Source organism: Oncorhynchus mykiss, chromosome 7, assembly GCF_013265735.2.
Source record: "Oncorhynchus mykiss isolate Arlee chromosome 7, USDA_OmykA_1.1, whole genome shotgun sequence".
Lineage (NCBI taxonomy): Eukaryota > Metazoa > Chordata > Actinopteri > Salmoniformes > Salmonidae > Oncorhynchus > Oncorhynchus mykiss.
This window is the reverse complement of record NC_048571.1, coordinates 21,442,517-21,469,596: the sequence shown is the minus strand read 5'-3', so window position 1 is coordinate 21,469,596 and position 27,080 is coordinate 21,442,517. Positions and strand designations below refer to the sequence as shown.

Here is a 27,080-nt window from a genome sequence, read left to right as displayed (position 1 = left end):
AGTAATCTGCCGGATCAATGAAACACAACCCTGTGCATTATTCAGAGGTCCACACAACACAGGGGCAGCTCACCAACACATCAGTTATCAGTTATGTGCCATCTACCTCACATTGTTTCTCTCCCCCATTGCAATATTAAAACGAGGCATGCTGTCAATATCACAACAAGGTGAGTGTCGAATAAACCAGCCTCATATAAAATCATATAAAACCCAGCGCTGAGCATACCGCTGTCATCAACACCAGCTGTGATGAGCGTAGCTCATAAAATCCAGACATTGTTACCGATAGCCTTCAGATTGTCTGAGCCTTCAGTCTTTATAGTGCATACTGTGTACCCAGCTGTCCTCTCCGGTCTGTCACTCCTCAGCTGAAAATGTCTGTCTCCCCAATCTTCATCTTAGTGACAGGTGACTCCCTCCCACACTTTTGACCTGACCCACATTCCTCCACGGCGCTCATTAATATTAATACAATGGGCCTCTCCTCTCCTCTCCTCTACCCCCACCCCCCACCACGTGTCAAGAAGAAAGAGAAGCAGAGCTTACAGGCACAGATCTTCCTGCAGACGAGCTTCCTCAGCATGTCGACAGACAGTCCACTCCAGACCCCCTCCTCTCATAGTCTCCGGTCTCCACAGGTCTCCCAGCTAGCTCCCTCGCTGCGGGCAGCTAGCAGTACCAGCTACACTCTCCCTTCCCTGGTGCGTGAGCACCCGTGGCTCAGGCTATGGCTGCCCTCCTGATGCACAGTTCACACTCTCTCCCAGTAACACACAAGCGCTTGATGTGCTGTGATGCTAGGTGCCCCTCCCTACTGAGCGCAGTGAGCCGGCCCGTGGAGCAGGGACGACAGAGAAAGCAGATGGACAGCTCCACCTCCCACAGTAGGGAGAGGAGGCAAGGGCACACCCTCTCTATCACCATGATATGACACCCAGCCTGGGAGTGGGAGGAGCCAGACAGAAAGTGATGAGCGGTGAATTCAATCGCTCAGGTCAGTGAGCCTAGCGCCATCACTGGTGAGTGATGAGAGAGACATGAGGGAATATCATATAAAAAGGGCCTTAGTTGGTGGGTGTGGCCATGGGAGTGGCCATGGGAGTGGCCAATGGTGCAGTCACAGTCCAAAAACTTCAGAAGCTGTTTTAAAGCAAATTTCCTGCAATTATTTTGTCATGGCTTATGCTATCTGAGTGACTCAAACGTTATAACAAAATCAATGGGGGCCCCATGCCAAGACAAAAATACTCCATTTTTTTTTTTTTTCCCTGACTCTCTAGCTTTTATTTAGGTGATTGTTAGTTTTACTTCCTTTAAGTTTACACTGAAAACGTTCCATCCGAGAAAAATAACACTTAGGCGCCCCGCCCAATACTTTTCTATGCAGAACAACCCTGGCCTCTGTGTGAGCAAGGGCAGTACAACTGGTCTGAATACAAAACATCCTGTCTCGTTATAGAACATAGACAACAGTGTTTGGAAAGACAATTTTAGACACATAACCTATGGTTCCAGGTCAAAATGCATGAGTGCATCCTAAAAGAATACAACAAAATCAGCAAGGAATCGTAAGCACATGAGACCTACTTTATAATGCAGTAATGTCACGCAAACCAGACGTTCACTAATTCATCCCCTAGATGGCAGTGCCCCCTGATAAATGCACCAGTTGTTTGAGAAGAGAGCAACGACAGCGTCAACCTGAAAGTGATACTGTGGTATTCAACCTACAGTGCCTCTGAGGAACAGGCTCCATTATTATCCACGGTACCGTAGGACACCGGCTATCAACACACATCTAGCTCTTCCTCTTCACCATCCGATACCTTGAACACAAACCAGCCATTCTCTCACACAGAGACTTTCTCACCGGGGAGCTACTCAAGCACCGGACAACACAGGAGCAGCACAATTCAACAGCCCCATTCGTTTCCAAGCATGAACGCAATTTCTGCAAGGAAACGCATACATTTCAGGAGTCATTTCTCACAATCAACGAGACAAATAGGAGTGAAAAGAAGCCAGCATCAAAACAATCCATCCGGTGTGGCCTGAATGAATGAATGTTGAATAGGCTTACATGTGCACATAACCCATCCCATCTCTTCACTCTGGTTAGATCTCCATAACAATTATGAAAGAAAAACGATGTAAATTAACATAAAATAAAACAAATCTATCATAGAGGTGAACAAATTGTTTCTGGCCAGTAACTTTAATAATGAGAAACCACCTGGTATTGACAATTTAGATGGAAAACTACTGAGGATAGTAGCAGAGTATGTTGCAGCTCCTATTTCTCATATCTTCAATCTGAGCTTGGAGAAACATTCTTTCCCTCAGACATGGAAGGAAGCTAAAGTCATTCTGCTTCCCAAGAACGGTAAACCATCGTGATCAATTTCATTTTATTGACCATAATCTGTTAGCGGAAAAACGTATATGTTATGGCTTTACACCCTCTGCTTTTGAGCAAGTATATGGCAATCTAATAGAAATCCGTTTTTTCCCTCAATGGAAGCCTCGCTAATCTAATGCATGTAAACTGTGTAATTCCGCAAGGGAGCTGTCTTGGCCCGTTACTGTTTTCTATTTTTACTAATGATTAACCACTAGCCTTAAACAAGCTAGTGAAAACACTGCAACTCTAAACAAAGAGTTGAAGTTAGTTTCAGAATGGGTGGCCAACAAATAAACTAGTTCTGGATATATCTAAGATCATATCATTCCTTAAGCTCTAGATCAGTGGTCTACACACCTTTTCTAATATGAGAGCTACTTTTAAAAAATGAAACATGTCACGAGCTACACATTTTTTCTAGCTTTCAAATAGGAACCCCAGTTCCATACTGTACAAGAGAAAGTAGCGCACTGTTTTGTCAATATACCTGGTAAAATAATGGTTAATAAACCACTTAAGGGGGGGCTCTATAAAAATAGATTGTTTTATTTGTATTCTCCCTGGGTTTTAGATTTTCTTTTGTTTTTCACTCTCAAAAATCAAATTGTTCATAGAGAAACAACGGAATTAGATGTTCTGAGTCGGAATGTCATTGGTTAAATCGCATTTTTTTTTTTAGGTCTGGAAGAAAACAAACAAATATTTTTCGGGGTGCAATTCCCTTTAATTGCGCATCTGGCCCTTTCATTCGAGTGACGAATGTGCCGGTCCAGTGACAATTCTGCACTCCTGCTTCTCATTTCATGGAAAAGTTTGAAAATAACAAATAATATGATACAAAGGATATAATTCTGCCAGGTAAGCCTACTTTGTATATAACATTTAATTGAGATGGTTTTGGGGAAAGTATTTCTGTCAACCCACAAGATGGTCATCACATCAACTGGCTACACACAAAGTGATAGACAAACATGCGCAACACCCAGACAGTTGGGCAATATTGCTGGAAATGAATTGGCGGACATTGTGTTAGGTTTGGCTTTTTATGCCAATAGCGGCTAACCAGGGGTGGGATAAATGTCAATGTTGAGTTGATTAAACAGTAGCTGTGAGCTTGCGGTGTCTGATACTTATGAGATTTGTTTATGACAGTTTGCAGCAGAACACGTGAAAATTGCATGTACTTTCAGAATTGTTTGGCGAGATACTGATAAGTGGCCTGCGAGCGACTGGTAGCTGGCGATCAATCTGTTGGAGAACCCTGCTGTAAACCTAAGCTGGATCTGGTTATGACAGATGTGGTTATAGAACAAGTTGAGGAAACTAAACTTCTTGGTGTCACCTTAAGACTGTAAACTGTCAGGACTAGGTTACCACAACTGATCAAACAAGTCCTACAGGCTCAATTTGATGGTATCTTGACTTCTGCCCGGTAATATGGTCAGGTGCCGCGAAGAAAGACATACTAAAGCTACAGCTTTCTTGTCCTGCAATGTTCCAAGAGCGCTAAGGTCAACAGCATGTTGACGTTTCCTGGCTCATAGTAGGGAAGAAAATTGTCACTTCTCGTTTTTGTTACTCCCAAACTGTCTATTCAATCAGCTAACGCACAGCTCTGGCAGACATTCATTGTCCACAAGGCAAGCAACTAAAAGTATCTTCTTATTCCCTAAAGCCCAAAACTAATTCAAGGCAATGCACCCTAACATGATACTTGTAGCGTGGAACTCCCTGCCATCTCAAATCACTCAAACAAGCAGCAAAAGTAGCTTCAAAAAAACAAAGAAAACAGCACACCACGGCACCTCTGACCTAAATAGCTGTAAGCATCTCCCTCGCAAGGACATTTGGTGTTTGGGTTCAAGTTATAGCTAGGGTGTGCCCTTGGTCTCAAGCAAAGCCTCAGTAGAGTAAGAATGCACTGCTCCAAATGACATGATAGTCTGGTCAGCTGACAGACGTTAGTCAGTAGAGTTTTATGAGAGCGAATTCTTATCGTGTGTGGATCCTACTGGGTGTGAGTGTGGCGCGGGAATGAAAATGGACATGCAAAACAAGTTGATGAGAACAGGAGGAAACTCCATATCAAGGGGACTTTGTTAATTTGATGAATAAGGCCAAAGGCCACGCACTAAACCTTAGCTAAGCCTTTACGGGTAGACTAACACGGCAAATGTTGGGTTTAGCTCATTTCTATGCACCTGACAAGGCGAAGGAGGTAGATGAAGCCCATCTGATGATGACGACGACTCTGTTCCAATTTATTGAACGGACTGGAGTGATGGATCTTTAAAAGGTAGCTAAAGTACGTCGCTAAAGTGAAGGATTCCATTGAGACTTTAGCTGGAGAAAACTCCGACACGGTGGCTGAGGTGAAGGATTCCATTGAGACTTTAGCTGGAGAAAACTCCGACACGGTGGCTGAGGTGAAGGATTCCATTGAGACTTTAGCTGGAGAAAACTCCGACACGGTGGCTGAGGTGAAGGATTCCATTGAGACTTTAGCTGGAGAAAACTCCGACACGGTGGCTGAGGTGAAGGATTCCATTGAGACTTTAGCTGGAGAAAACTCCGACACGGTGGCTGAGGTGAAGGATTCCATTGAGACTTTAGCTGGAGAAAACTCCGACACGGTGGCTGAGGTGAAGGATTCCATTGAGACTTTAACGAGGAGGAAACTCCACCTGTAGCTAATTTAAGAGCTGAACGACACAGTTGCTGGGGTGAAAAACTGTGGTCGAAGCCCTTGGCTGGAGGAATTGTCGCATTTCCATTGTCGTTTTCGGGTGCACTTGCATTCAGGAGAATCTAGGAATCACATTATTGTTATGAATAGTATTGACTTCAAAAGGGAGAACCAAGGACACGGGTGGCTCCTAATGTGAGATTCTCGCTAGTGTTTGCAGAACATCTGGTTCTGAGACATTAGGATCAGGGTCTGCAATTGTAAGAAACAAATGGATGACTGCAGTGTAGCTGTTATTAGGAGTACATGCTGCATGGATTGCTAAGGCATAACAATATGAAAGTGTGTAATCTTACTATAAAATGTATGTACTTCATGTCTATTAATGCTATGTATTGTAATGTATTTTCATTTTTCTAGTTCTGCACCCGTCTATTAATGTTATGTAATATGTTGTTTAATGTAGTTCTGTAGTTCAGCTGTAATTGTCTATTAATGTTCTGTATTATGTCATGTTTTATGTTTTGTGTGGACCCCAGGAAGAGTAGCTGCAGGTTTGCCTGTAGCTAATTAGGGAGCCTAATAACATACAAAAATGACTAAATACTATGAAAGCACTACCTAGCTGTAACTCTACCCAAACGACAGAAAGCACCTCTGCCAGTCATTCAGTGGCCCCAATTCATAATTTGTGCGTCACAAATGCACTGGGCGGAGAGCTACTCACAGAGCACAGTGGGCACCTTAATTGACTACTGTCTACTGGCAACAAGGAAGTAGACAGGAAGTAACACTCAGTCCTCCTCTCTTTCTTCTGACCAAAACATGTGTCCAAGTTATCCAAATAGGAGTTAAAATGAACCAAGCCTAATTTGCCTTGTATCTAACATCATCTTAGTACAATGTCAAACACAGTAACATAAATAGCCCAAACTATTTCCTTTATAAGAAATGAAAGAAAGATACTTCATGCATGAAATCTCCTGCAGTTCTCAACAACATCGCTTCCTTTCATTTACCTACGGAGGCCACCTGTAAACACCATATTCATAACATAGGCTAATAATCCCAACGCAAACACGACTATAGCTCATCTACCTATGCAGTAGCTATAAAAGGCCTTTGTAGAGAGGAAAGAGATCCATACCTTCTCCTGTGGTCATAGCAGGGCTGTTGATTCCACACACTAAACAGAGCTAAGTAACAGTGAGCAACAAGGACAAACACTGCCGTAGGTCTGTCTCTTCTCTATTGTGTCTACCTACCGTACTCCGGGCTACTCCTTCCCCTCCCCTCTAGCTAGGTCTTGTGACTGCACGGATGGCAAAATGACACCACTCTCTTCTCCAAAATAAGAGCCTGCAGCAGAGTCCCTGGTGTTGCTACCTCTTCCTAGGCTAATCCTCTCTGTCTCTCCCTTTCCCGTCACCAGCCCAACAGCCCAGATACAAATACAGTATTAGGGCTATGCCGTTAAAAAAAAAAAGAAAACGAGTGTTTCTCATTGGACAAATTCAGATGTAATACCTCCCTGTTTCAATCTGGTTGGTACCAAATGAATAGGACATAAGATTCCTGGGCAGAGAGAGAGAAGTTCTTTCCACTTGCTTGGACAGTTGACATCCATGAGCTGTCAGCTGCACAGGAGAGAGAGCCCTTTGATGTATCTGGTGTGGTAGAGGCAAGGCCAAGGCATTGCCTTTATGCCTGGTTAACATTCGAACCGCACAGGGGGGGGGGGGGGGCTGTGTTAACAGCAAAGGGTTTTCCCCTTTCTTTGGCCCACTAGGTGAATAGAAAACTTCAATGAGATGTCGGGCAATGACGTCATTGAGGCATTACCATAAACGAACTAGCATGACACCTTGCTTTGGCCAATTTGCTCAGGTTTGATATGAAGTTGTTTCTAAATGAAAGCAGAGATTACAGCAGCTCCAGTCTAATCTCTACAGGGTGAACTCATGTGATGAAAGTGAAGCCTCGCGACCACAGCAATTACACCCTTTTTGTCCCAGACTAAACAGGGCCGAGGAGAGGAAAATCAGACGGCCGCAGCAACAAAGATAAAAGATACACAGCTCCGATATCGGTCGGTCCTGCTTCAATACTGCTGCGTCAGGGTAAGGCCCTACTCCGTGTGCAGAATACCAAGAACATGTCCAATAGAGAGCAGCTGAAAGGAGAATCTGACCCCCTGCCTGCAGCCCTGCATTGCTGCAGAGAGACTGCTCAATGCATACTAACTGTTCTCTTCTGAAAGAGCATGGACACAGAACTGGTTTCTCTGTTGTTGGTTTTCTGTCCAGCTCTAAGTGGTCTGAGCCCAGGTTCTGTATCTACAAAGCGCCTCAGAGTAGGAGTGCTGACCTAGGATCAGGTCCCCACCTGTACATACATCTCATCTTAATTTGACCAGTTTCACAGCAGGAAAATAACCCTGCAGCAACAGGAAATGTGAATTACTATGTGCATTATAATTAATAGAAATGTTCGTAGGTGTTGATCCATTTTTCCGTTAGGGCAAATTACAAACTTTAGAAGCCTTTTTGAACTTCAAATACACTATAAGTTGCATTTCATGCTGGGCAGGAAAATTCTCTGCACGAACAGTGATCAAATGAAGATAGCAGCTGTGTAAAATTTGATGCATTGTGATCTAAAAGCCAAAACTGATCCTAGAACAGCAATTATGCTCAGATGCTTTATTGATATGGGCCCAGATTGGATATGAGATCCCCATTACTCCCTAAGCATAGTCATAATCCCAGGGCGCTGCTTGCACTACACCAAAACTTTTCAATATAACAAAGCTCAATGGAAAGGGATGAATATCTCCATGTGTTGTTGGACAGAAGGAAAGTACAACAGTGAGAGCAAAGGAAGTACTGTGCTTACCTGAGACAGGGGACAGGATCATGTTCCCCGATCTTTGAACTTCATCAAATTTACTGAAAATGACATTCAACCTGGAAAGACAAAAGACAGTATATTGTTTTAAAGGCATCATCATACAATTATGAGGAGGCGCAAGCCTAAAAGCAGACAGTCGGGCTCCCTGGAGATACCAGAGAACTGGGTCATGGTGATTGCACTTCCAACAGAAAGCCTTGGTATCAGAAACACAACAGAGGATGAAGGTACCGTGACTGTGGCAGTCCCTTTTTCCCCAGGTCCATCCGCACCCTCTCCCCGACGTGTCTGTAGATTTCAACAAGACAGTTCATGGCCCCGTCTCGCACCTGTGTGTCAGGAAATAAAACAGAGCAGATTAACACGGCTTCACTCATCCGTCTGTCCACTAACCGCTCAACATAATCATTTGTCTGGATTGAACATAAAATGAGATCCTCTCTTATTGACTGTAATAGTCAATTTAGTTGTGCATATGACAATGATAAAAGATGGCTGGCACTATATCAGTACAGGAAGAGAGGTCCATGGACACAGCTTCCGGTTCCCGACAGGAAGTGGGAAATACTGTTGAAGTGCGTGATGACAGGAGAAAGAGCAAAGCCTTTTTGAAAAAGTCTACAAAACAGGCTAATTGCAAGGAATAAACAGACAAGAGATATCAGGAAAGTACTGAAGTCTGACGAGTTCACATGGAATCTGTAACACTGTTGGTCAACCACCAGAGTTCTAAAACACCAATAATGCTGGCGTCAAAGTCAAATCCCATTTAACACCACAATGTATACTGAACAAATATATAAACCCAACATATAAAGTGTTGGTCCCATGTTTCATGAGCTGAAATAAAATATCCCCGATTTTTTCCACATGCACAAAAAGCATATTTCTCTCAAATTGTGTGCACAAATTTGTTTACAGCTCTGTTAATAAAAGGACAGTCTAAAATGTTCACTTTTGTCACACAACACAATGCCACAGATGTCTCAAATTTTTAGGGAGCATTCAATTGGCAAGCTGACTGCAGGAATGTCCACCAAAGCTGTTGCCAGAGCATTAAATGTGAATTTCTCTACCATAAGCCACCTTGAATATAACTTTAGAGAACTTGGCAGTACGTCCAACCGGCCTCACAACCGCAGACCACGTGTGACCAAACCAGCCCAGAACCTACACATCCTGCTTCTTCACCTGCGGGATCGTCTGAGACCAGCCGCTCAGACAGCTGATGAAACTGGGGAGTATTTGTCTGTAATAAAGCTGTTTTGTGGGGAAAAACTGATTCTGATTGCCTGGGCCTGGCTCCCAGATGGGTGGGCCTATTGCCTTCCTGGCTGAACCCCTGCTCAGTCATGTGAAATCCATAGATTAAGGCCTAATGAACTTATATAAATTGACTGATTTCCTTATATGAACTGTAACTCAGTAAAATCGTTAAAATTGTTGCGGTTATATTTTTGTTCAGTATAGTTTAATAGCCTAAAATAATGTAACTATACCTGGCTTGTAGGGTCTCCTAAAAGATTACATATGTGGGGGACAATTTTGCTGAGGGTCAAGCCTTGAGCTCCATATCTGTAAGGAAAAAAAAAATAATAATAATAATTAACTCACGCAAAGAATGTGTAAGACAAAACAGATTAAATAGTACGTTTAAACCATTACTGGCTATTGTGAACTTACACATTTAACGTGGCGATAAGGCAAATGCAGACACTCTCCCGGGTCCTGTTGTTCTTGTGTTTGAATCCTCCTAACATTCGGTCCCATACATACTGCAAATAAATACATTTATTGTAGTCCGTATTTTATTATTATAATGAAACGGCTTATTTTCTATACTAACACGTAGGTGAGTCTACGGTACGTGCTGACATTACCTGTGGGTTAGCAGCTTGGTCCATGATCTTTAGTAGAAGAGCTTGGTCCTGGTCTCTGACTTGGTCCTTTGAGTCGCCTAATCGATCTATCAAACTCGGCAAAACTAACGGGAGGGAGGGAGGGAGAAGGAAAGGACAAAGATATGAATTGTGTGACAACAACTCAAGGTGACGAGGACTCAAGAAAACTATGAATCATAAAGATGTGTTGTAATGCATACAATGCATACAGTTGCCAGGGATAGCTTACCAGTTCCAATCTGTGTCCTAAACCGTTCCTGTAGTCTTGTTACCAAAGCTGTCAGTATTTCCATTCCCAACAAAGCCACCTAAGAATGAAGATCAAAATATAAAAAAATGTAATACTTACATTTTTATCTAAATAACATAGGCTATTCAACAAAAGAATAAATGTTAGACATTTTGAGAGAGAAGAATGCATAACATAAAAAAAATAATCCTTTGAAATACAAGCTCCATTGCAAAGGATTGTAGGTAATGTGATAAATCTTGGTTTTGTTCCCTTTATAAAAAGCAAAGTAAACCCTCAAACACATATAATATATATATATATATATATATTGTAACAACCTACTGATGCTGCTGTAGGACTATAGTAGAAAATAAAATACTAACCATGTCGGAAACCACTTTGAGATTGGATTAGTTCTTGGCTGGCACTAAGGAAGGCATCTTCCATTGGGGTGGCAAAGGACACTCAATGAACGTGTAGTGAGAGCATCCCTGCTAACGCCATAATCAACACGGTTGCATCACCTGAGCTTCTTGCTCGGGCTATGGTGCAATTTTTAGAACCCCAGGGTTTATATTTGTAGAAAGAGAACAATTTCTCAACAGTTTCCTGCTGTCTAAAGTTCCCTAGTAGATAAGTTCACATCGCACATACAACATTATTGCTGGTTGTAAACGCAAATTCATAATTGCTGCTTATCAAAAAATGTGTCTGTGTAAATAGCTTTAATTGCAGAAGACAATTCAGAAGTGACAGAATACAAAAACACACCATTTCAGAACAGGTTGTATGTCAACAGCTGTGTAGAGCTGTGAGCCTGCTGCAGTGCCCCCTCCCTCTGAAAGTCCTGCAGTGTTTGACTAGGCCTGCCTTCCTTTCCTTCTTCATTCCCATCTGATGCTAAAACAAAAACACAGCACTTCTGGCGCTGATAATAAAAACTAACTGGTCTTTACAAGTAGGGCAATGACAGAAGCTAGAGAAAAGAGAAAATCAACTAAATCCTGATCATTCTTCACGTAGGGGTTTAGCCTATTCATTGATTCCTAGCCATTCATATGTGGCATTCTCCCCTCTACTTGTGGGGGCCAGCCCAGGTAGATAATACCCAGTTTGCCCTGGTGTCTATCTGGGGTAGCCTAATGATAGTTTGTAAAATAAGCTCACCACTATCGCCGTGGGAGTCCATGTCCCCATTACTCTACTGTTCTCTCGGAGCAATCACTCTGATTGGAGGGGACACCGTTTCTAGAGCAGCACAGGGTGCAGCATTTTGATTCGCTGCGAGAGAGGTAAGCTGTTTTCTATGCGTGTGAATGCACACGCGCGTGTGTGTGTGTGTGTGGCAGCAGAGTTGTTGCCATGGCTTCTCCCTTCATCACACACAGAGTTCATAGGTCAGCTCCAGCCTGAAAGCACAGACAAATCAAAGCAGCGAACCCCTTGCTTGAGCTCAGTCAATAGATTACTCAACATCAGAGCTGGACAAAAACAAGCTGTGATACTGTCGATAGTGTCCCGCTCCGCCACCTCAATGGAAGAAGCCGTTAGAGACCATTGACAGTCCGGCTGGACATTTGTGGAGTTTGAATAGCTGTCATAAACAGTCTGGGGAATTGTATCAGCTAGGATAATAGCCTAAAGCTTGGGTAGGGGGCCTGAAATGGTCTGCTCTGCTGATAACATTAGAGTCCCATATTATACTATGGCCTTTCAGCAGTACAGTGATTGTGTAGTTAGCTAGTGTTCGCAGGACAAATGTCCCTAGGGGAACACCATCTCGAGTGGATACAGATCAAACACAAAGGATTCAGGCCACCAAAACAGATAACCGTCCCCTTGGTGAAGAATGAATTCCTTACTGCTCAGCCATCATCTTGTGAAGACCTAATAGTGAAAGAATGGGTGGGTGATGTAATGTTTTGGGGTGCTGGACATGTAGGCTAGCTAGGCTTAGGCTACATCTGATGTATCACAATCACACATTTTCTAGGACTGGCAAGGTGAGATCTACTCTGGTGGGATCTGGGGGTCAAGGAGACCTTCAAATTAACAGAGTCCTAGGATACACAGGGATCACAGACACCAAAGGGTTTAGAGTCCATCCACCTCATTCTGCCCGGTTCTTTATGACAACCAGCTATTAAAAGCCCCATGCTAGTGAGCGGCCATCAACGGTCGTCAGGATCTAACCCACTGGTCATTTACAAAATAGCCTCCAACACTCTACTCAGCAAACTGAATGCAGTCTATCACAGTGCCATCCGTTTTGTCACCAAAGCCCCCTATACCACCCACCACTGCGACCTGCATGCTCTCGTCGGCTGGCCCTCGCTACATATTCATCACCAGACCCACTGGCTCCAGGTCATCTCTAAGCCTATGCTAGGTAAAGCTCCACCTTATCTCAGCTCACTGGTCACGATAACAACACCCACCCGTAGCACGCGCTCCAGCAGGTCATCTCACTGGTCATCCCCAAAGCCAACATCTACTTTGGCCACCTTTCCTTCCAGTTCTCTGCTGCCAATGTATCACTCCAGTGTTAATTTGCTAAATTTCAATGACTTTGCTACTATGGCCTATTTATTGCCTTACCTCCTCACGCCATTTGCACACACTGTATATAGACATATTTTTTTCTATTGTGTTATTGACTGTACGCTTGTTTATCCCATGTGTAACTCTGTTTTGTTGTTTGTGTCGCACTGCTTTGCTTTATCTTGGCCAGGTCGCAGTTGTAATTGAGAACTTGTTCTCAACTGGCCTACCTGGTTAAATAAAGGTGAAATAAATACAAATGAAAAATACTGGTCAGCTCATTACTGCAGTACACATGAAGAAGGCCTATAAAGCAATTCACCTAATAGTGTGCACAACGACCCTTTGTGTGAAGTTTGAAGCCACAGGGCCTGTAGGTTATATTCTCCCCCCAGGTGACAGTCTCACACACCCTTACTGAATTATGTCCCAGTGAATGACAGATTCTTTCCTACACTTGTTACACCAGTCACTTTCACCTTGTGATTATTGCGCAGAGTTTTTGGCTGCCTGTGACAGTGCCATCCTATGGTATCCAATACCTTGAAATTGCTGGAGTTGACCCAGTTGGTAGCGACACCATCCACCATTCTGTCCAGCATGGTCTGGTCCTGCTCCAGGTCCTGGGACTTGTCCTTGTCCAGGATGGAGTCTATGATGTCTTGGCCCACCTGTAGTCTCCGACCCAGGTCCTTCTGCATAACCTGCTCCATACAGTACTCCATATTCCACTCCATAGTGGTCTCACCAAAGGAATAACACCACAATATCACGAGACAAGGAAAAATGTATAGGCCTAGTCTGCTCACAGAGAAGATCTCAACTGTAGTGTAGGCCTATATCCCAGATATATTACTCACTTTCCTATATCCCAGAAAGTGTGTAATGTTTATCCCAAAAGGTTGACCCTTTATTTCAAGGGTATGCTGTGGAGATGAAATCACGGGGAAGGCGAGAATGCAGAGGTAACAGCAGTCCAGTCAGGAACTGTCCAGAGGTTTTAGGTCACTCGTGTTCCAGATCAAACTACAAATATGATCAGTCGTGGACAAGAGGACTGAGGATGAAGAAGAGGATTGCTGAAATGATTGTACTTCATTCTTCAGTAACTCTTCGCTTTCTTGTGGACCTAAAATCCCAAGGGAATACAGAATTATTATAACAAGTACGCCAAACAATAGGCCTCATTGTAACACAAACTAAGCAACACAGTGTAATTACAGTCAGGGTAACAATGAGTAGCTAGTTAATAACAACAGTATTTAGGTGAACTACTGAACTGAGAATTACACACTGACGTTACACAGCAATAAAGCCCCGTGTTTATTGAAGCATTGATACACAATTTATTTAGTTAACTTTAGTTACCTAGCTAGTTAGCTAGCTACTGCACACGCTGTGAAAGTTGCTAGCTGGTGTTATTGGTTTAGCCAAGCTAGCTGGCTAGCTTAGTATATTAGATAGCTTTTGTGCTAAACAAAACGGACAGCTAGCCAACTTGAAATATGACGAATTATTTGCTATACAGACAAATAACTATCGAGCTAGTGAAAACATTCCTGTTAAATAGTTAGCTAGCTAACGTTAGAGTAAATGCAGCTAACGTTAGAAACCAACACTGAGTCAAGGAGAGCAAACGTAGCTGACGTTAACTAGCTAGATGAAGCTAACTAGCTAGCACGCCAATCTGGTTCACTGTCTCCTCCAGCTAGCCAGCTTCCGTTGGCTAACTGTCTCTAGCAGCTACCAGCAAACACTGACATGATGCTAACAAATATCAGCGGTCAATTAATTTACACTACAATTAAACAATTATGGTCACTAATTCATCAAGGGATTATTAACTAGCAAGTTATCCAATTACCAATCATCTGCATGCAGCCGCTCGTCTCAGTTCAGAATCGTTCCGGGAAAAAATCCAGCGGTACTACTAGTAAGTTAGCAGACGACGAACCCGTACGTACTGTATGCGTGGAGCCAAGTACAGTACTCACAACGAACGTCATGTAGTCTGCTAGCTAGCTCGATCCAATGTGTGATGATTTCATCTAGCTAGCAACAGTTACTTAAAAAATATATTCTGCTAGCTACGTTAGCTATTTGGTTTACAGTAATAGTTCCCAATGAACGTCATACATTTGTAGCTTGCTTGTGCACGCCAACAGTGCCCTCTGTTGTCTATTACCCGAAAGCTCACTCTCACTTTCAAATATTTTATTGCAAAACAGTAAACACTGACAATTAAGAGTTTGTACAGTGTGTTGTTTTGCATATCAAATGGTTTGTCTTATTTTATAATAAAACATGTATTTACACTGTGTGTATATAACCCTATTTCACTTTGTAGAACTAGCCTTTGAATTTTAAAACAGCGCAGGTGTCAAACGCCGGCTATTATGGGGCGACCTTATCTTAGAACTTGGTCATCCTTTTTAAAATAATGTGACCATAACCTGTTTGTCAGTAGAACCTCGAAATAATATTATAGCAACCCTCAATTATTCCTTTTTCCACATGGTTCATTGTTTCAACATCACATATGACAAAGATATTACTAGCATGTGACGAGTATCATATGCCTCCTGCAATTTAATCATGTCTTAAACTTTGTATCTATGTTATATAATACAATTACATAAATACCATCTCATTCTTGTTGACACAACGCCCCTTTTATTTAATGTCAGAACCTTGTACATTGCAAATAGTATATATTGTGCATCACTTACACGTTATTTACAAACACCAACAAAAGTGCAAATATCCGTTTTCTGTACCAGTTCCAAGTTACAGTAATGTTGAACAGCTCATATTAGAATAATACATATAAAACAACTACAGTAGTGTTCAATTGCTCGAGATAATGACAAATCGATAGTTTCTCAATACAGTAGTAAAAATGGATGGATGGATTTGAAAAAAAGATGAATAAATATGGAATTATCTTTCAGTATGAAATGACAAAGAAGGAGAACCTAGTGTGGCTAAATCCACACAACCACTGTGGCTCTTGTCTGGACTGATATGTATCAAATTAAACAAAAAGAACCGAAGTGAGGCAGGCTCAATATTTCCACAGTTATTTTCCACAATACTCAGCATATTAAAACAAAACCTATGAAACTGGTGAGGGAAAGCATGGAGTGAGAACTATACAGTAACAAGAAAAGCATTGGACTTGGTGGCTCTTTCTGGTTCAGCTATTTCTCTTCCAAAGTCCATTCTTCATTGCAAAAAAAAAAAAAAAAGTCAGGATAAACTAAATCAATTGACATTATATGCTGTCTTCTAGTAAATACACACAGTGGGGCAAAAAAGTATTTAGTCAGCCACCAATTGTGCAAGATCTCCCACTTAAAAAGATGAGAGATGCCTGTAATTTTCATCATAGGTACACTTCAACTATGACAGACAAAATGAGAAAAAAAAATCCAGAAAATCACATTGTAGGATTTTTAATGAATTTATTTGCAAATTATGGTGGAAAATAAGTATTTGGTCACCTACAAACAAACTAGATTTCTGGCTCTCACAGACCTGTAACTTCTTCTTTAAGAGGCTCCTCTGTCCTCCACTCGTTACCTGTATTAATGGCACCTGTTTGAACTTGTTATCAGTATAAAAGACACCTGTCTTCAACCTCAAACAGTCACACTCCAAACTCCACTATGGCCAAGACCAAAGAGCTGTCAAAGGGCACCAGAAACACAATTGTAGACCTGCACCAGGCTGGGAAGACTGAATCTGCAATAGGTAAGCAGCTTGGTTTGAGGAAATCAACTGTTGGGAGCAATTATTAGGAAATGGAAGACATACAAGACCACTGATAATCTCCCTAGATCTGGGGCTCCACGCAAGATCTCACCCCATGGGGTCAAAATGATCACAAGAACGGTGAGCAAAAATCCCAGAACCACACGGGGGGACCTAGAGAGCTGGGACCAAAGTAACAAAGCCTACCATCAGTAACACACTACGCCGCTAGGGACTCAAATCCTGCAGTGCCAGACGTGTCCCCCTGCTTAAGCCAGTACATGTCCAGGCCCGTCTGAAGTTTGCTAGAGAGCATTTGGATGATCCAGAAGAAGATTGGGAGAATGTCATATGGTCAGATGAAACCAAAAAATAACTTTTTGGTAAAAACTCAACTCGTCGTGTTTGGAGGACAAAGAATGCTGAGTTGCATCCAAAGAACACCATACCTACTGTGAAGCATGGGGGTGGAAACAGCATCCTTTGGGGCTGTTTTTCTGCAAAGGACCAGGACGACTGATCCGTGTAAAGGAAAGAATGAATGGGGCCATGTATCGTGAGATTTTGAGTGAAAACCTCCTTCCATCAGCAAGGGCATTGAAGATGAAACGTGGCTAGGACTTTCAGCATGACAATGATCCAAAACATACCGCCCGGGCAAAGAAAGAGTGGCTTCGTAAGAAGCATTTCAAGGTCCTGGAGTGGCCTAGCCAGTCTCCAGATCTCAACCCCATAGAAAATCTTTGGAGGGAGTTGAAAGTCCGTGTTGCCCAGCAACCGCCCCAAAACATCACAGCTCTAGAGGAGATCTGCATGGAGGAATGGGCCAAAATACCAGCAACAGTGTGTGAAAACCTTGTGAAGACTTACAGAAAACGTTTGACCTCTGTCATTGCCAACAAAGGGTATATAACAAAGTATTGAGATAATCTTTTGTTATTGACCAAATACTTATTTTCCACCATAATTTGCAAAGAAATTCATAAAAAATCCTACAATGTGATTTTCTGGATTTTTTTTCTTCTCATTTTGTCTGTCATAGTTGAGGTGTACCTATGATGAAAATTACAGGCCTCTCTCATCTTTTTAAGTGGGAGAACTTTCACAATTGGTGGCTGACTAAATACTTTTTTGCCCCACTGTACATTACCAGTGTTAAAACTATGTTATTACAGTTCAATATTGAGAAACATTTGAGAAGCCGCAAATGTCAAAGTAACATCAACATGTGAAATATACCCTGGGAACAATGGGTTCTAAGGGCCTCCAACTTAACATTGACAACTTAGACTCAAGTCAGTTACAGCAGGCGTTGAAGCGTCACTGAAAACATAAATATGGCGTCAGCGGCACATCAAACTAAAACAACTCATCATCCCAGACATAAGGTGCTTCCCTCCTTGCCATGATTGACACCTCTCTCCCTTCATCTCTCCATCCTGGTCCTCACACCCCTATTCCTCCTCCCCTCCCTCTTGGTCCCCCTTTCCTGGTCCTCACACCCTCTTCTTTGATCTTCCTTCCTTGTCCTTACACCCCTCTTTATTCATCCTTCCATTCTGGTCCACACACCCTTCATTTATCCATCTTAGTCCTGATCCCCCTCTTTCTTCACCCCTCTTTCTCCACCCTACATTCTAAACACTGGGGGCCTGTATTTGAGGAGTGACTCTTCTTCATTACAGGTTACAGTAGCGTTTCACTATTTACAATCTGATGGAGGGGCAGAGAGGTCCTTGGGATAATAATGCTTTGTCTTCTTGGGCCACTAGTTAAACATGATGGATTCTGGGTCCTGGTTCATCATCTGGGCCATGTGACGGAGGACATCCTTCTTAGTGATGATGCCCAACAGACGCCTAGAGACGGGGACGGGGGGGACAAAACAAAACACAAATCATTCCACCATCCAATAAACCTCAGAATGATTATAGAATGAATCTATAGTCTTCATAAATCTAACACCAAAGTAAAATGTGCCTATTTTAGAATACTGGGCCCGTTTTACCCAAAAGCATGTTAAAGCTAAGTTTATTGTTAGAACCTTCATTAGGAGCATACTTAAATCTCCGAGCAGTTTCCCAAAACCGTCGTTACTATGGCTGCACTTGGTTAAGAGCATTGTTATAGGGCAAGCATTAGAACTAGACCCTTCTGTAGTTGTAGCCATAGGTGATAATATCTCATAAGAGCTGATCTGTCGTCAGTATCGTGGAATAATTCTGACGTTAAGGCAAGATTTGAAAGGGAGAACGCTGATCCGAGAGCAGCGCTGTCTTTCTTTCGATCCTGTTATTGTCGCCACATGCATCAACAACGCATTTAGCCGAACCGTCTGTCTGCGTGGCGTTTCGGGAAACGCACGTTACATCTTCGGCCGTCGTAGGAAAGGGGCGTTGTTAAAACAGTAGTTAGCCTAAATCCCACCGCTATCGGGAAACCGGGCCCTGGACTGTATTGGTTAATTGACTGATGACAGACTCACCCGCTTCTGGTGACCAGACACTGTCGGAGGCCCAGCTTTCTGAAGATGTCCACCACGGTCTCCATGGGGGTGTGGTCGGTGACGGTGAAGGGGCTGAGGTTGAGGATGCGCCGCAGCTTCAGGGGCTGGGGGTCGCAGGCCTCGGCCACCTGGGGGTTGTCCTCCGTGAAGTAGACCACAGAGCTGCTCACCACCCCGTCCTGCTTCTGACGGGCAGTCTCTGAGAGGGAGAAATATCAGCTGTGGCTCCTCAGACACGACAGATAATAATGAACCGACACATTAAATACAGTATTGTTCAACACATGCTGGTGGTTTTATATGGGACTGACAGCAGCTATGTTCACAACTTGCTATTCATGTTCTCCAAACAAAATGTTGAATATTTAGCGAATAATTTCACAGTCCCACTATTTTGTTAAACGGAAGCAGGACTTTTAGCACGTCAGATGTTGACGTCGTAGAGAGAGGTCGTTTTGGAAGTGGGTTGCTCATTTGACTGTTGGATGGAGTGGGCCTTTGCCGAAAAGCTTCTCAAATACAAGCCCCTCATACCACGCTTGTACAGCCTCGGATATGAGTGCAAGTCGGGTAGCACTGATATTTGGCAGCCTCGGCCACGTTACATAGGCTCACAGTACATGGCCTTCAGATTGTGGGCCCGCCTAAGACTTGAAGCAATTAGCAAGGTGCAGTTCTCTACCAGCTGTTATGGGCATCCTAGCTGTATGAAGAAGGTGCTTTTTTGTATCCTTAAGTGTCTATGCATCCAAGACTTTCGAAATATCTGAATCCTTCTTGATTGTAATGTGATTTGTATCAAGTATTTCAAATGTGTGTGTGTGTGTGAGAGAGAGAGAGCCAGGGTTAACGCCTTACTGATGGCCACAGTGAGTTCCCTGCGCTGGACGAAGCCGATGAGGCGCTCTGACTCTCGGGACACGACCACAGGGAAGCCGTTGTAGTCGGTGTCCTTGATGAGTGTCTCCACGTCCTCCACCGTGGTGCTGTCCTGGGTCAACACGGCCAGGGGGGGCTCACTGCGCCTGGGACGCATCACATCCGTGGCCAGGGTCCTGTGTACGGATCACATATTGGGAATTCTTAGGGTCTGTTTCTCAGACACAGATGAATCCAACTCCTGGAAGCAAAAGCATGGAAAGTCTCCATTGAAATATATTTTTAGTTCAGGATGCTTCATTTGTGTAAAATTGGCCCTTAGAAAAGGGGTGACTCCTGACTACTGCAGGGTTGAGACCTGATTAGGGGAGGGGTGAGGTTCCTCCTCTGAGGAGGAGAAGGAGGAATGACAAAGTTCCTAATATGTATCCCATAATACCTGTGTGTGAACTCGTCCCTGACGTCCAGATAGGGGTAGCCGTTGAGTTGGATGTGGGACTCGTAGATACCCTCCTTCCCAAAGGCGTCCGCTACCCACTTACTGGTGACGGCTGCGGCCATGAGGGGGACGATGTACTCCAGACCACCGGTCAGCTCAAACATAATGACCACCAGGGACACGGTCATCCGGGTCACACCTCCTATAACGACAAAACAAAAAAAAGGTGTCAACCTAATGACTTGAGTGTTTATTTAATAGAGTGGGAAGTAATCCCTCCCTGTTTCAGTCCGTTTCCTTCCGTTTGGTGCCTAATGAACACAACCCAATGACGACTCACCCAGACATGCGGCAGCGCCCACCATAGCGTAGAGACCTGGGGTAACACAGTCGGCTCCGGGACGACACCAGTTCTTAAAGATGATCCAGTCGTGGTGATGGTAGGCCATCTGCTCCACAGCGATGCCCACGATTCGCCCAGCGATGGCCCCCACAGCCATACTGGGGATAAACAGCCCAGACGGGATCTGAACACAACACAGAGGACATAAAACAACATGGTTGAGAGGAGATCTGAAGACAACACAGAGGACATAAAACAACATGGTTGAGAAGTGATCTGAAGACAACACAGAGGACATAAAACAACACGGTTGAGAAGTGATCTGAACACAACACAGAGGACATAAAACAACACGGTTGAGAAGTGATCTGAAGACAACACAGAGGACATAAAACAACATGGTTGAGAGGTGATCTGAAGACAACACAGAGGACATAAAACAACATGGTTGAGAAGTGATCTGAACACAACACAGAGGACATAAAACAACATGGTTGAGAGGTGATCTGAAGACAACATGGTTGAGAGGTGATCTGAAGACAACACAGAGGACATAAAACAACATGGTTGAGAAGTGATCTGAAGACAACACAGAGGACATAAAACAACATGGTTGAGAGGTGATCTGAAGACAACACAGAGGACATAAAACAACACGGTTGAGAGGTGATCTGAAGACAACACAGAGGACATAAAACAACATGGTTGAGAGGTGATCTGAAGACAACACAGAGGACATAAAACAACACGGTTGAGAGGTGATCTGAAGACAACACAGAGGACATAAAACAACAAGGTTGAGAGGTGATCTGAAGACAACACAGAGGACATAAAACAACATGGTTGAGAGGTGATCTGAAGACAACACAGAGGACATAAAACAACACAGTTGAGAGGTGATCTGAACACAACACAGAGGACATAAAACAACATGGTTGAGAAGTGATCTGAAGACAACATGGTTGAGAGGTGATCTGAAGACAACACAGAGGACATAAAACAACATGGTTGAGAGGTGATCTGAAGACAACACAGAGGACATAAAACAACATGGTTGAGAGGTGATCTGAAGACAACACAGAGGACATAAAACAACATGGTTGAGAGGTGATCTGAAGACAACACAGAGGACATAAAACAACATGGTTGAGAGGTGATCTGAAGACAGAGGACATAAAACAACATGGTTGAGAGGTGATCTGAAGACAACACAGAGGACATAAAACAACATGGTTGAGAGGTGATCTGAAGACAACACAGAGGACATAAAACAACATGGTTGAGAGGTGATCTGAAGACAACACAGAGGACATAAAACAACACAGTTGAGAGGTGATCTGAAGACAACACAGAGGACATAAAACAACATGGTTGAGAGGTGATCTGAACACAACACAGAGGACATAAAACAACATGGTTGAGAGGTGATCTGAAGACAGAGGACATAAAACAACATGGTTGAGAGGTGATCTGAAGACAACACAGAGGACATAAAACAACATGGTTGAGAGGTGATCTGAAGACAGAGGACATAAAACAACATGGTTGAGAGGTGATCTGAAGACAACACAGAGGACATAAAACAACATGGTTGAGAGGTGATCTGAAGACAACACAGAGGACATAAAACAACATGGTTGAGAGGTGATCTGAAGACAACACAGAGGACATAAAACAACATGGTTGAGAGGTGATCTGAAGACAACACAGAGGACATAAAACAACATGGTTGAGAGGTGATCTGAACACAACACAGAGGACATAAAACAACACGGTTGAGAGGTGATCTGAAGACAACACAGAGGACATAAAACAACATGGTTGAGAGGTGATCTGAACACAACACAGAGGACATAAAACAACACGGTTGAGAGGTGATCTGAAGACAACACAGAGGACATAAAACAACATGGTTGAGAGGTGATCTGAACACAACACAGAGGACATAAAACAACACGGTTGAGAGGTGATCTGAACACAACAATCACCCAAAGAGCACGGTTATCATACTCAAAACTTGGTAACACTTTATTTGAAGGGTACCTACATAAAAGGACCTTTTCATATTTTATAACCCATACATAAAGCATTCATAAGCAGCTCAGTAACACTTCATAACTGCTTACGTCAGCTATCATAACCCCATCTAGCCATGCGGTACAGCAAACTGACCTTCATGCCAAAGGTGAAGATAGTTATTACAATCTTAAAGATAAGAGCCAGGGCCAGCTGCCACAGAGCGCTGTAGACCCCGGGTCCAGCAGGGCGGTCTGGGATGTCGTCCACCGGACGGCTCATGTTGGGGTTATTAACGTAGTCACACAGCTGAGAGGACTCCAGGGCACCGCAGTCGTTGAACAGCTCGGAGATGAGCTCGCTGGTGCTGCGCCGCGTGTACGGGTTAGGGAACGCCAGGACCGCGGTAATACCCGTTATCACGATCACCTTAAATCAATCAAATCAATCACGTTTATTAATAAAGCCCTTGTTTACTTCAGCAGTTCTCACAAAGTGCTTTACAGTAAACATTGCAAAGATCCCAAAAAGCAAGCAAGAAGCAGAACCTGACATTATGCTTGAGTCATTTAGCAGTTGGCTCTTATCCAGAGCAACTTAGCCACAGTCAGTGCATTCAAATTCAGTCAGTGCAAGGCCAAATCACAATCATTGCATTAAAACATTCTTCTGAGCAGCTACTATCCGCTAAATCAGTTAGTTACCTCTAGGACTGGGTACTTCCCCAGCAGAGTGGTCTTCCTCCTCCTACACCAGGCGATGTTCCCCCGGATGAAGAGGGCTCCCCAGAGGCCCCCGAACACCCCCAGCAGGATGAAGGGGACCAGCTCAGCCATGTACCAGGGGGTGTGGTACTCCACGTAGAACAGGACCAGACGGCTGTTGCCGAACGGGTTGATGGCGCGCAGGGTGAAGGCTGCCACCAACGCAGCGAAGAAGGAGCGCCACAGAGTCTTCAGAGGGAAGTAGTAACTCACCTGAAGAGGACAGAGGTTACATAGCGACGGCACTTCGACCGCAAACACTTTAGCGTTTCAAAGGTAATGGATAGGAAAAATAAACGGCGACATATCTGGGTGTGAGATGGCATTTGATTGAATGGACACAGCAGGTGATTTATAACGGACTTAAGTTTACAACACCTCCTCCAGGCTGAAGAGAACTCCTCCAATCGGAGCCCCAAAAGCCACGGACACCCCAGCAGCAGCAGCAGCCGATAACACCTGCACAACAGACCAGCCGAGTTACATACAGGCTACACGAAATACTTGGATAAATTGTTTAATTTCCCCAACTTATATTATTTCCGCAAAAATGGGAGCGTAATGGGCTATTACTGTACCTCTCTGCGCTTGCCCTCGTTCTTGCTGTACTTGGAGAACAGGGAGCAGAAGAGGTTACCACAGCAGCAGGCCACGTGGACCAGGGGCCCCTCCTTCCCCAGGCTGAGCCCCGACGACACAGCCAGGACCAGGGTCACCGTCTTGATCAGCAGGGTCCACTTCCCCAGGTACCCCCGGATGATGAACCCACTCAGGATGGTTTTGATCTACCCAAGACGACACACAGCAGCCCCCTCGTTGGTATAACCTTTGCAACTGCGCAGTTGTCGGAAATGAACGCACACTCTTTTCAGCCAATGAAAACGCAGTATTTAAAATACTATCGTATGGTTATTTTCTATTAGTGAGCGGTACCATTTCGAAACACTCACCTCAGGAATACCTGACCCACAGGCGTAGGGGGCAAAGACCCTTACTAGAGACACGGCCAAGAAAGAGAATAACAGCGCCCACAACACATACAGGAAGTAATTCAACACATACGCCCCGGCACCCTGGAGAAACAAGAACAGGTGGAATGTATGGGTTTAAGGACCTGATGCACAATCATCCCACCCTCTATCGCAACAAACACCAAGTTAAACCTCAGAAACTGAGAGAGGTTACACTCCCCCAAGCCACACCCCTAAATCTAGCCACGTGGCGGCTGCCGTTCGTCGGGCTAAAAACACAGACTCAGCACTGTGGCTTTAAATCAAGAGGACGTCTGGTTAGCGGTTTAGTGATCTGCTGACCTCAGAGTGACCGGTCATCAGCTCGGCCCACTTCTGCCACTGCGGACACTTGTCTCTGTCGTCGAAGGTGGTCTCGTTGGAGGTCCAGCAGCACTGCTCATGGCTATAGTAGAATGCAGACAGACACACCCCTTCTTTCAGGTCGGTCATCCAGTCCACAGCCAGGTCGATCACTCCAGCCAGCGTGCCTACACGGGAGGACACGCAGCACGAGATCACAGATCACACTAAGCAAGGGAACAACGGGCAAGCCTATCAAAAGGATTCAGGACCAGACGTGGCATTTCACAACCTCCGGCTGCGTGACTTCGGATTGGCTGTTAAGAGAGCCACGTGTCACGTCATGTGCGTGCAGCACGAATCCCGGCGGCCAGAAGCAAATCTCATGTGCGCCACACTACAAGAGACTAGCACGGCACCAAAGGTGTAAGACCTTTGCAGGATGCCTCTGCAAAGGTTCCTACCTGTGAGCATTCCTATGAGCAGCATCACCACCCATCCTGACCAGGCATCCAGAAGACTCTTAATCAGCTCCCAGTAAGACTCCTTACTCTTGGTGGTGATCTAGAACAAGCATCAATCAACCATCAGCGGCAGGTTCAGCGGATCATCAGGTTATTAAGATAATCAGGTGGACATCAAGAGTTTTTCTATGGTGATTATGAAGAAGAAGAAGAGGATGAAGAAGACGAATTATATCCTCTGGGGATGAAGAAGAAAATGCTTAGAGTGTAGAGCTGTGTGTGTGTGTGTGTGTGTGTGTGTGTGTGTGTGTGTGTGTGTGTGTGTACTCCCCTCACCTTCCTATGGCGGTCTGTGTCGCGCGACTTCTCCCGGAGCCAGTCAATGGTGTGGAAGTCTTCGTAGGTGCCTACGTCTGGGAAGGGCTCGTCCAGGAAGTCCATCAGGTTCCCAGTACCATTCATCTCCTCTGAGGGAGTGGCCCCAGTACTGCTGGCCCCTGGACAGAGAGACAAAATACAATTTTTTTTATTGTCTAATGATGGTCTTCACACATGTCCAACAGCGATAAGCTTCTTCTTTATCCCAACCCCTCTAAAAGACACACACAGACAGAGGTTGAAGAGACCGCGAACCCAGCCAAGTCAGGTCTCCGATTCTCAACACTGTATGAAGCCCAATAATGCCCATGAGATGTATGAAATTGTCATTCTTGGTATTCGGATCACCAGACAGACCTTTGTGATACTGTGTCCAAGTTTTAGCTTCATTTCGGACAATTGTCCTGGGCAGAGACAGTGGGCCCTATTTTTAGGTTCTTACAAGCATTTTATTGCACATAACTACATTAGCAGCTTACTTGGATACATGGTCGCTATAATGCTGTGATGTTATTTCCTCTGAAGGTAGCTACGTCATGCAGAGGCAGTGAAAACAGTAACGTTACTGAGCAGTCAAGAATACAAGAGTAGACTAGCTACTTGCGGGCCATGCATGAATACTGAATTACAAATCATTGATCAGTGACAGATGCCTTCATGGAGCTATTAGATATAGCTAGCTATAGTAAGTAGATATGGATCTAATGAGACCGATAATGTTAATGCTAGTTAAGATTTGGCCAGATATGCTTCTCCCTTTATTAATTATGGCACTATTAGACATGCAATGAAATTCATGCTTACCGTCTCCGTCCATTGTTCACACGATCCGACTCCTCAAAACAAAGACATCTATATCTCTTAGCTATATAATCACCACTATTGAATGCATGTTGATGCTGCGTTAGGTCGTCACCAGCCAAACATGTTTAGAAAATACAGAGAAGATGACGTCATATGTTTCTGCTTCCCACAATGCTTTTGCGCAACCTGTCAATGCATGAAGGTGGAATTGTGAGTAGTGAAATGGCGACTCCTTGTGGCTGAATATTTTTTTTTTTTTGTAAATAATTATCCGTTTATTCATCTGTGCGTAGGCTACTGTTCACTCAGAGAGACCACCAGACCACTCAACTGCCTCTATAAAGAGTGTTACTCGTGTACTATTGTGTGCTGAAATTTTTTGTTCTTCTCTCCTTGACATGGCCTGCATATTCAGCCTCCTACTTGGGTCACAAGCTCTGTATGTCAGAGATCTGATACAGGAAAAATGAATGTATCACCGGATATTGTTCCAAATCAAAGAAATGCACCACTTTGAGTATCAATTCAGAGTCTCCTAAATCTATAGATGACATGTCAATGCCCAAGTAGCAGCATAGCTTGTTTTGTCTTTTCAGTTGACATAGCAACCAAAGGATCGGATGTCTTCTCCCATTTCCATCAGCCTTATTTGAAAAGGTACACACGGTCAGTTTTATTCTTATTTAATCTCATCTCCCTGGCAACACTCCGTGGGTCCCCACAGTTCTAAAGAAACAAAGCTAGTAT

General features: G+C 43.9%; 2 protein-coding genes, 1 long non-coding RNA gene and 1 other non-coding gene across 28 annotated transcripts in view; 2 read left to right on the top strand and 2 right to left on the bottom strand.

Annotated features, from left to right (window-relative positions):
• The window catches only part of LOC110527497 (CLIP-associating protein 1-B), a 41,265-nt gene extending 26,415 nt beyond the window's left edge, over positions 1-14,850 (bottom strand). For 8 of the 22 annotated variants that reach the window (XM_036982967.1, XM_036982974.1, XM_036982972.1 and 5 more), the window contains exons 1-8: positions 14,539-14,849; positions 13,217-13,803; positions 10,131-10,209; positions 9,881-9,984; positions 9,684-9,775; positions 9,500-9,575; positions 8,232-8,329; positions 7,986-8,056 (exon numbers count right to left, since the gene is read on the bottom strand). In XM_036982967.1, the coding sequence (XP_036838862.1) occupies positions 7,986-8,056; positions 8,232-8,329; positions 9,500-9,575; positions 9,684-9,775; positions 9,881-9,984; positions 10,131-10,209; positions 13,217-13,411 (715 nt within the window). In that variant the 5' untranslated portion in view covers positions 13,412-13,803; positions 14,539-14,849. Of the gene's footprint in view, positions 1-549; positions 811-6,237; positions 6,543-7,985; positions 8,057-8,231; positions 8,330-9,499; positions 9,576-9,683; positions 9,776-9,880; positions 9,985-10,130; positions 10,210-13,216; positions 13,804-14,042; positions 14,424-14,538 lie in introns of those variants that run through there. The other 14 variants (XM_036982977.1, XM_036982978.1, XM_036982979.1 and 11 more) reach the window with 7 other exon arrangements.
• On the top strand, positions 10,572-10,697 carry LOC118965423. The gene has a single exon (XR_005052749.1). It is a non-coding gene; the product is annotated as a U4atac minor spliceosomal RNA (small nuclear RNA).
• Positions 14,851-17,480: 2,630 nt separating the features above from the next.
• LOC110527495 (H(+)/Cl(-) exchange transporter 4) lies at positions 17,481-26,494 on the bottom strand. Its single transcript, XM_021608808.2, has 14 exons — positions 26,334-26,494; positions 25,488-25,648; positions 25,152-25,251; positions 24,688-24,875; positions 24,325-24,447; positions 23,953-24,159; positions 23,753-23,833; positions 23,315-23,587; positions 22,767-23,039; positions 20,592-20,778; positions 20,252-20,453; positions 19,792-19,988; positions 18,913-19,132; positions 17,481-18,286 (listed from the first exon to the last, which is right to left on the bottom strand). Exons 1-14 carry the CDS (start codon positions 26,344-26,346, stop codon positions 18,196-18,198), a joined length of 2,316 nt encoding a protein of 771 aa, XP_021464483.1. The 5' UTR covers positions 26,347-26,494; the 3' UTR covers positions 17,481-18,195.
• On the top strand, positions 20,794-21,890 carry LOC118965268. 4 transcript variants are annotated; one of them, XR_005052549.1, is made up of 3 exons: positions 20,794-20,865; positions 21,123-21,306; positions 21,564-21,890. It is a non-coding gene; the product is annotated as an uncharacterized LOC118965268 (long non-coding RNA). The 4 variants fall into 4 exon arrangements; XR_005052547.1 differs by lacking the exon at positions 20,794-20,865 and adding an exon at positions 20,945-21,003; XR_005052548.1 differs by lacking the exon at positions 20,794-20,865 and adding an exon at positions 20,952-21,049.
• Positions 26,495-27,080: the final 586 nt, after the last annotated feature.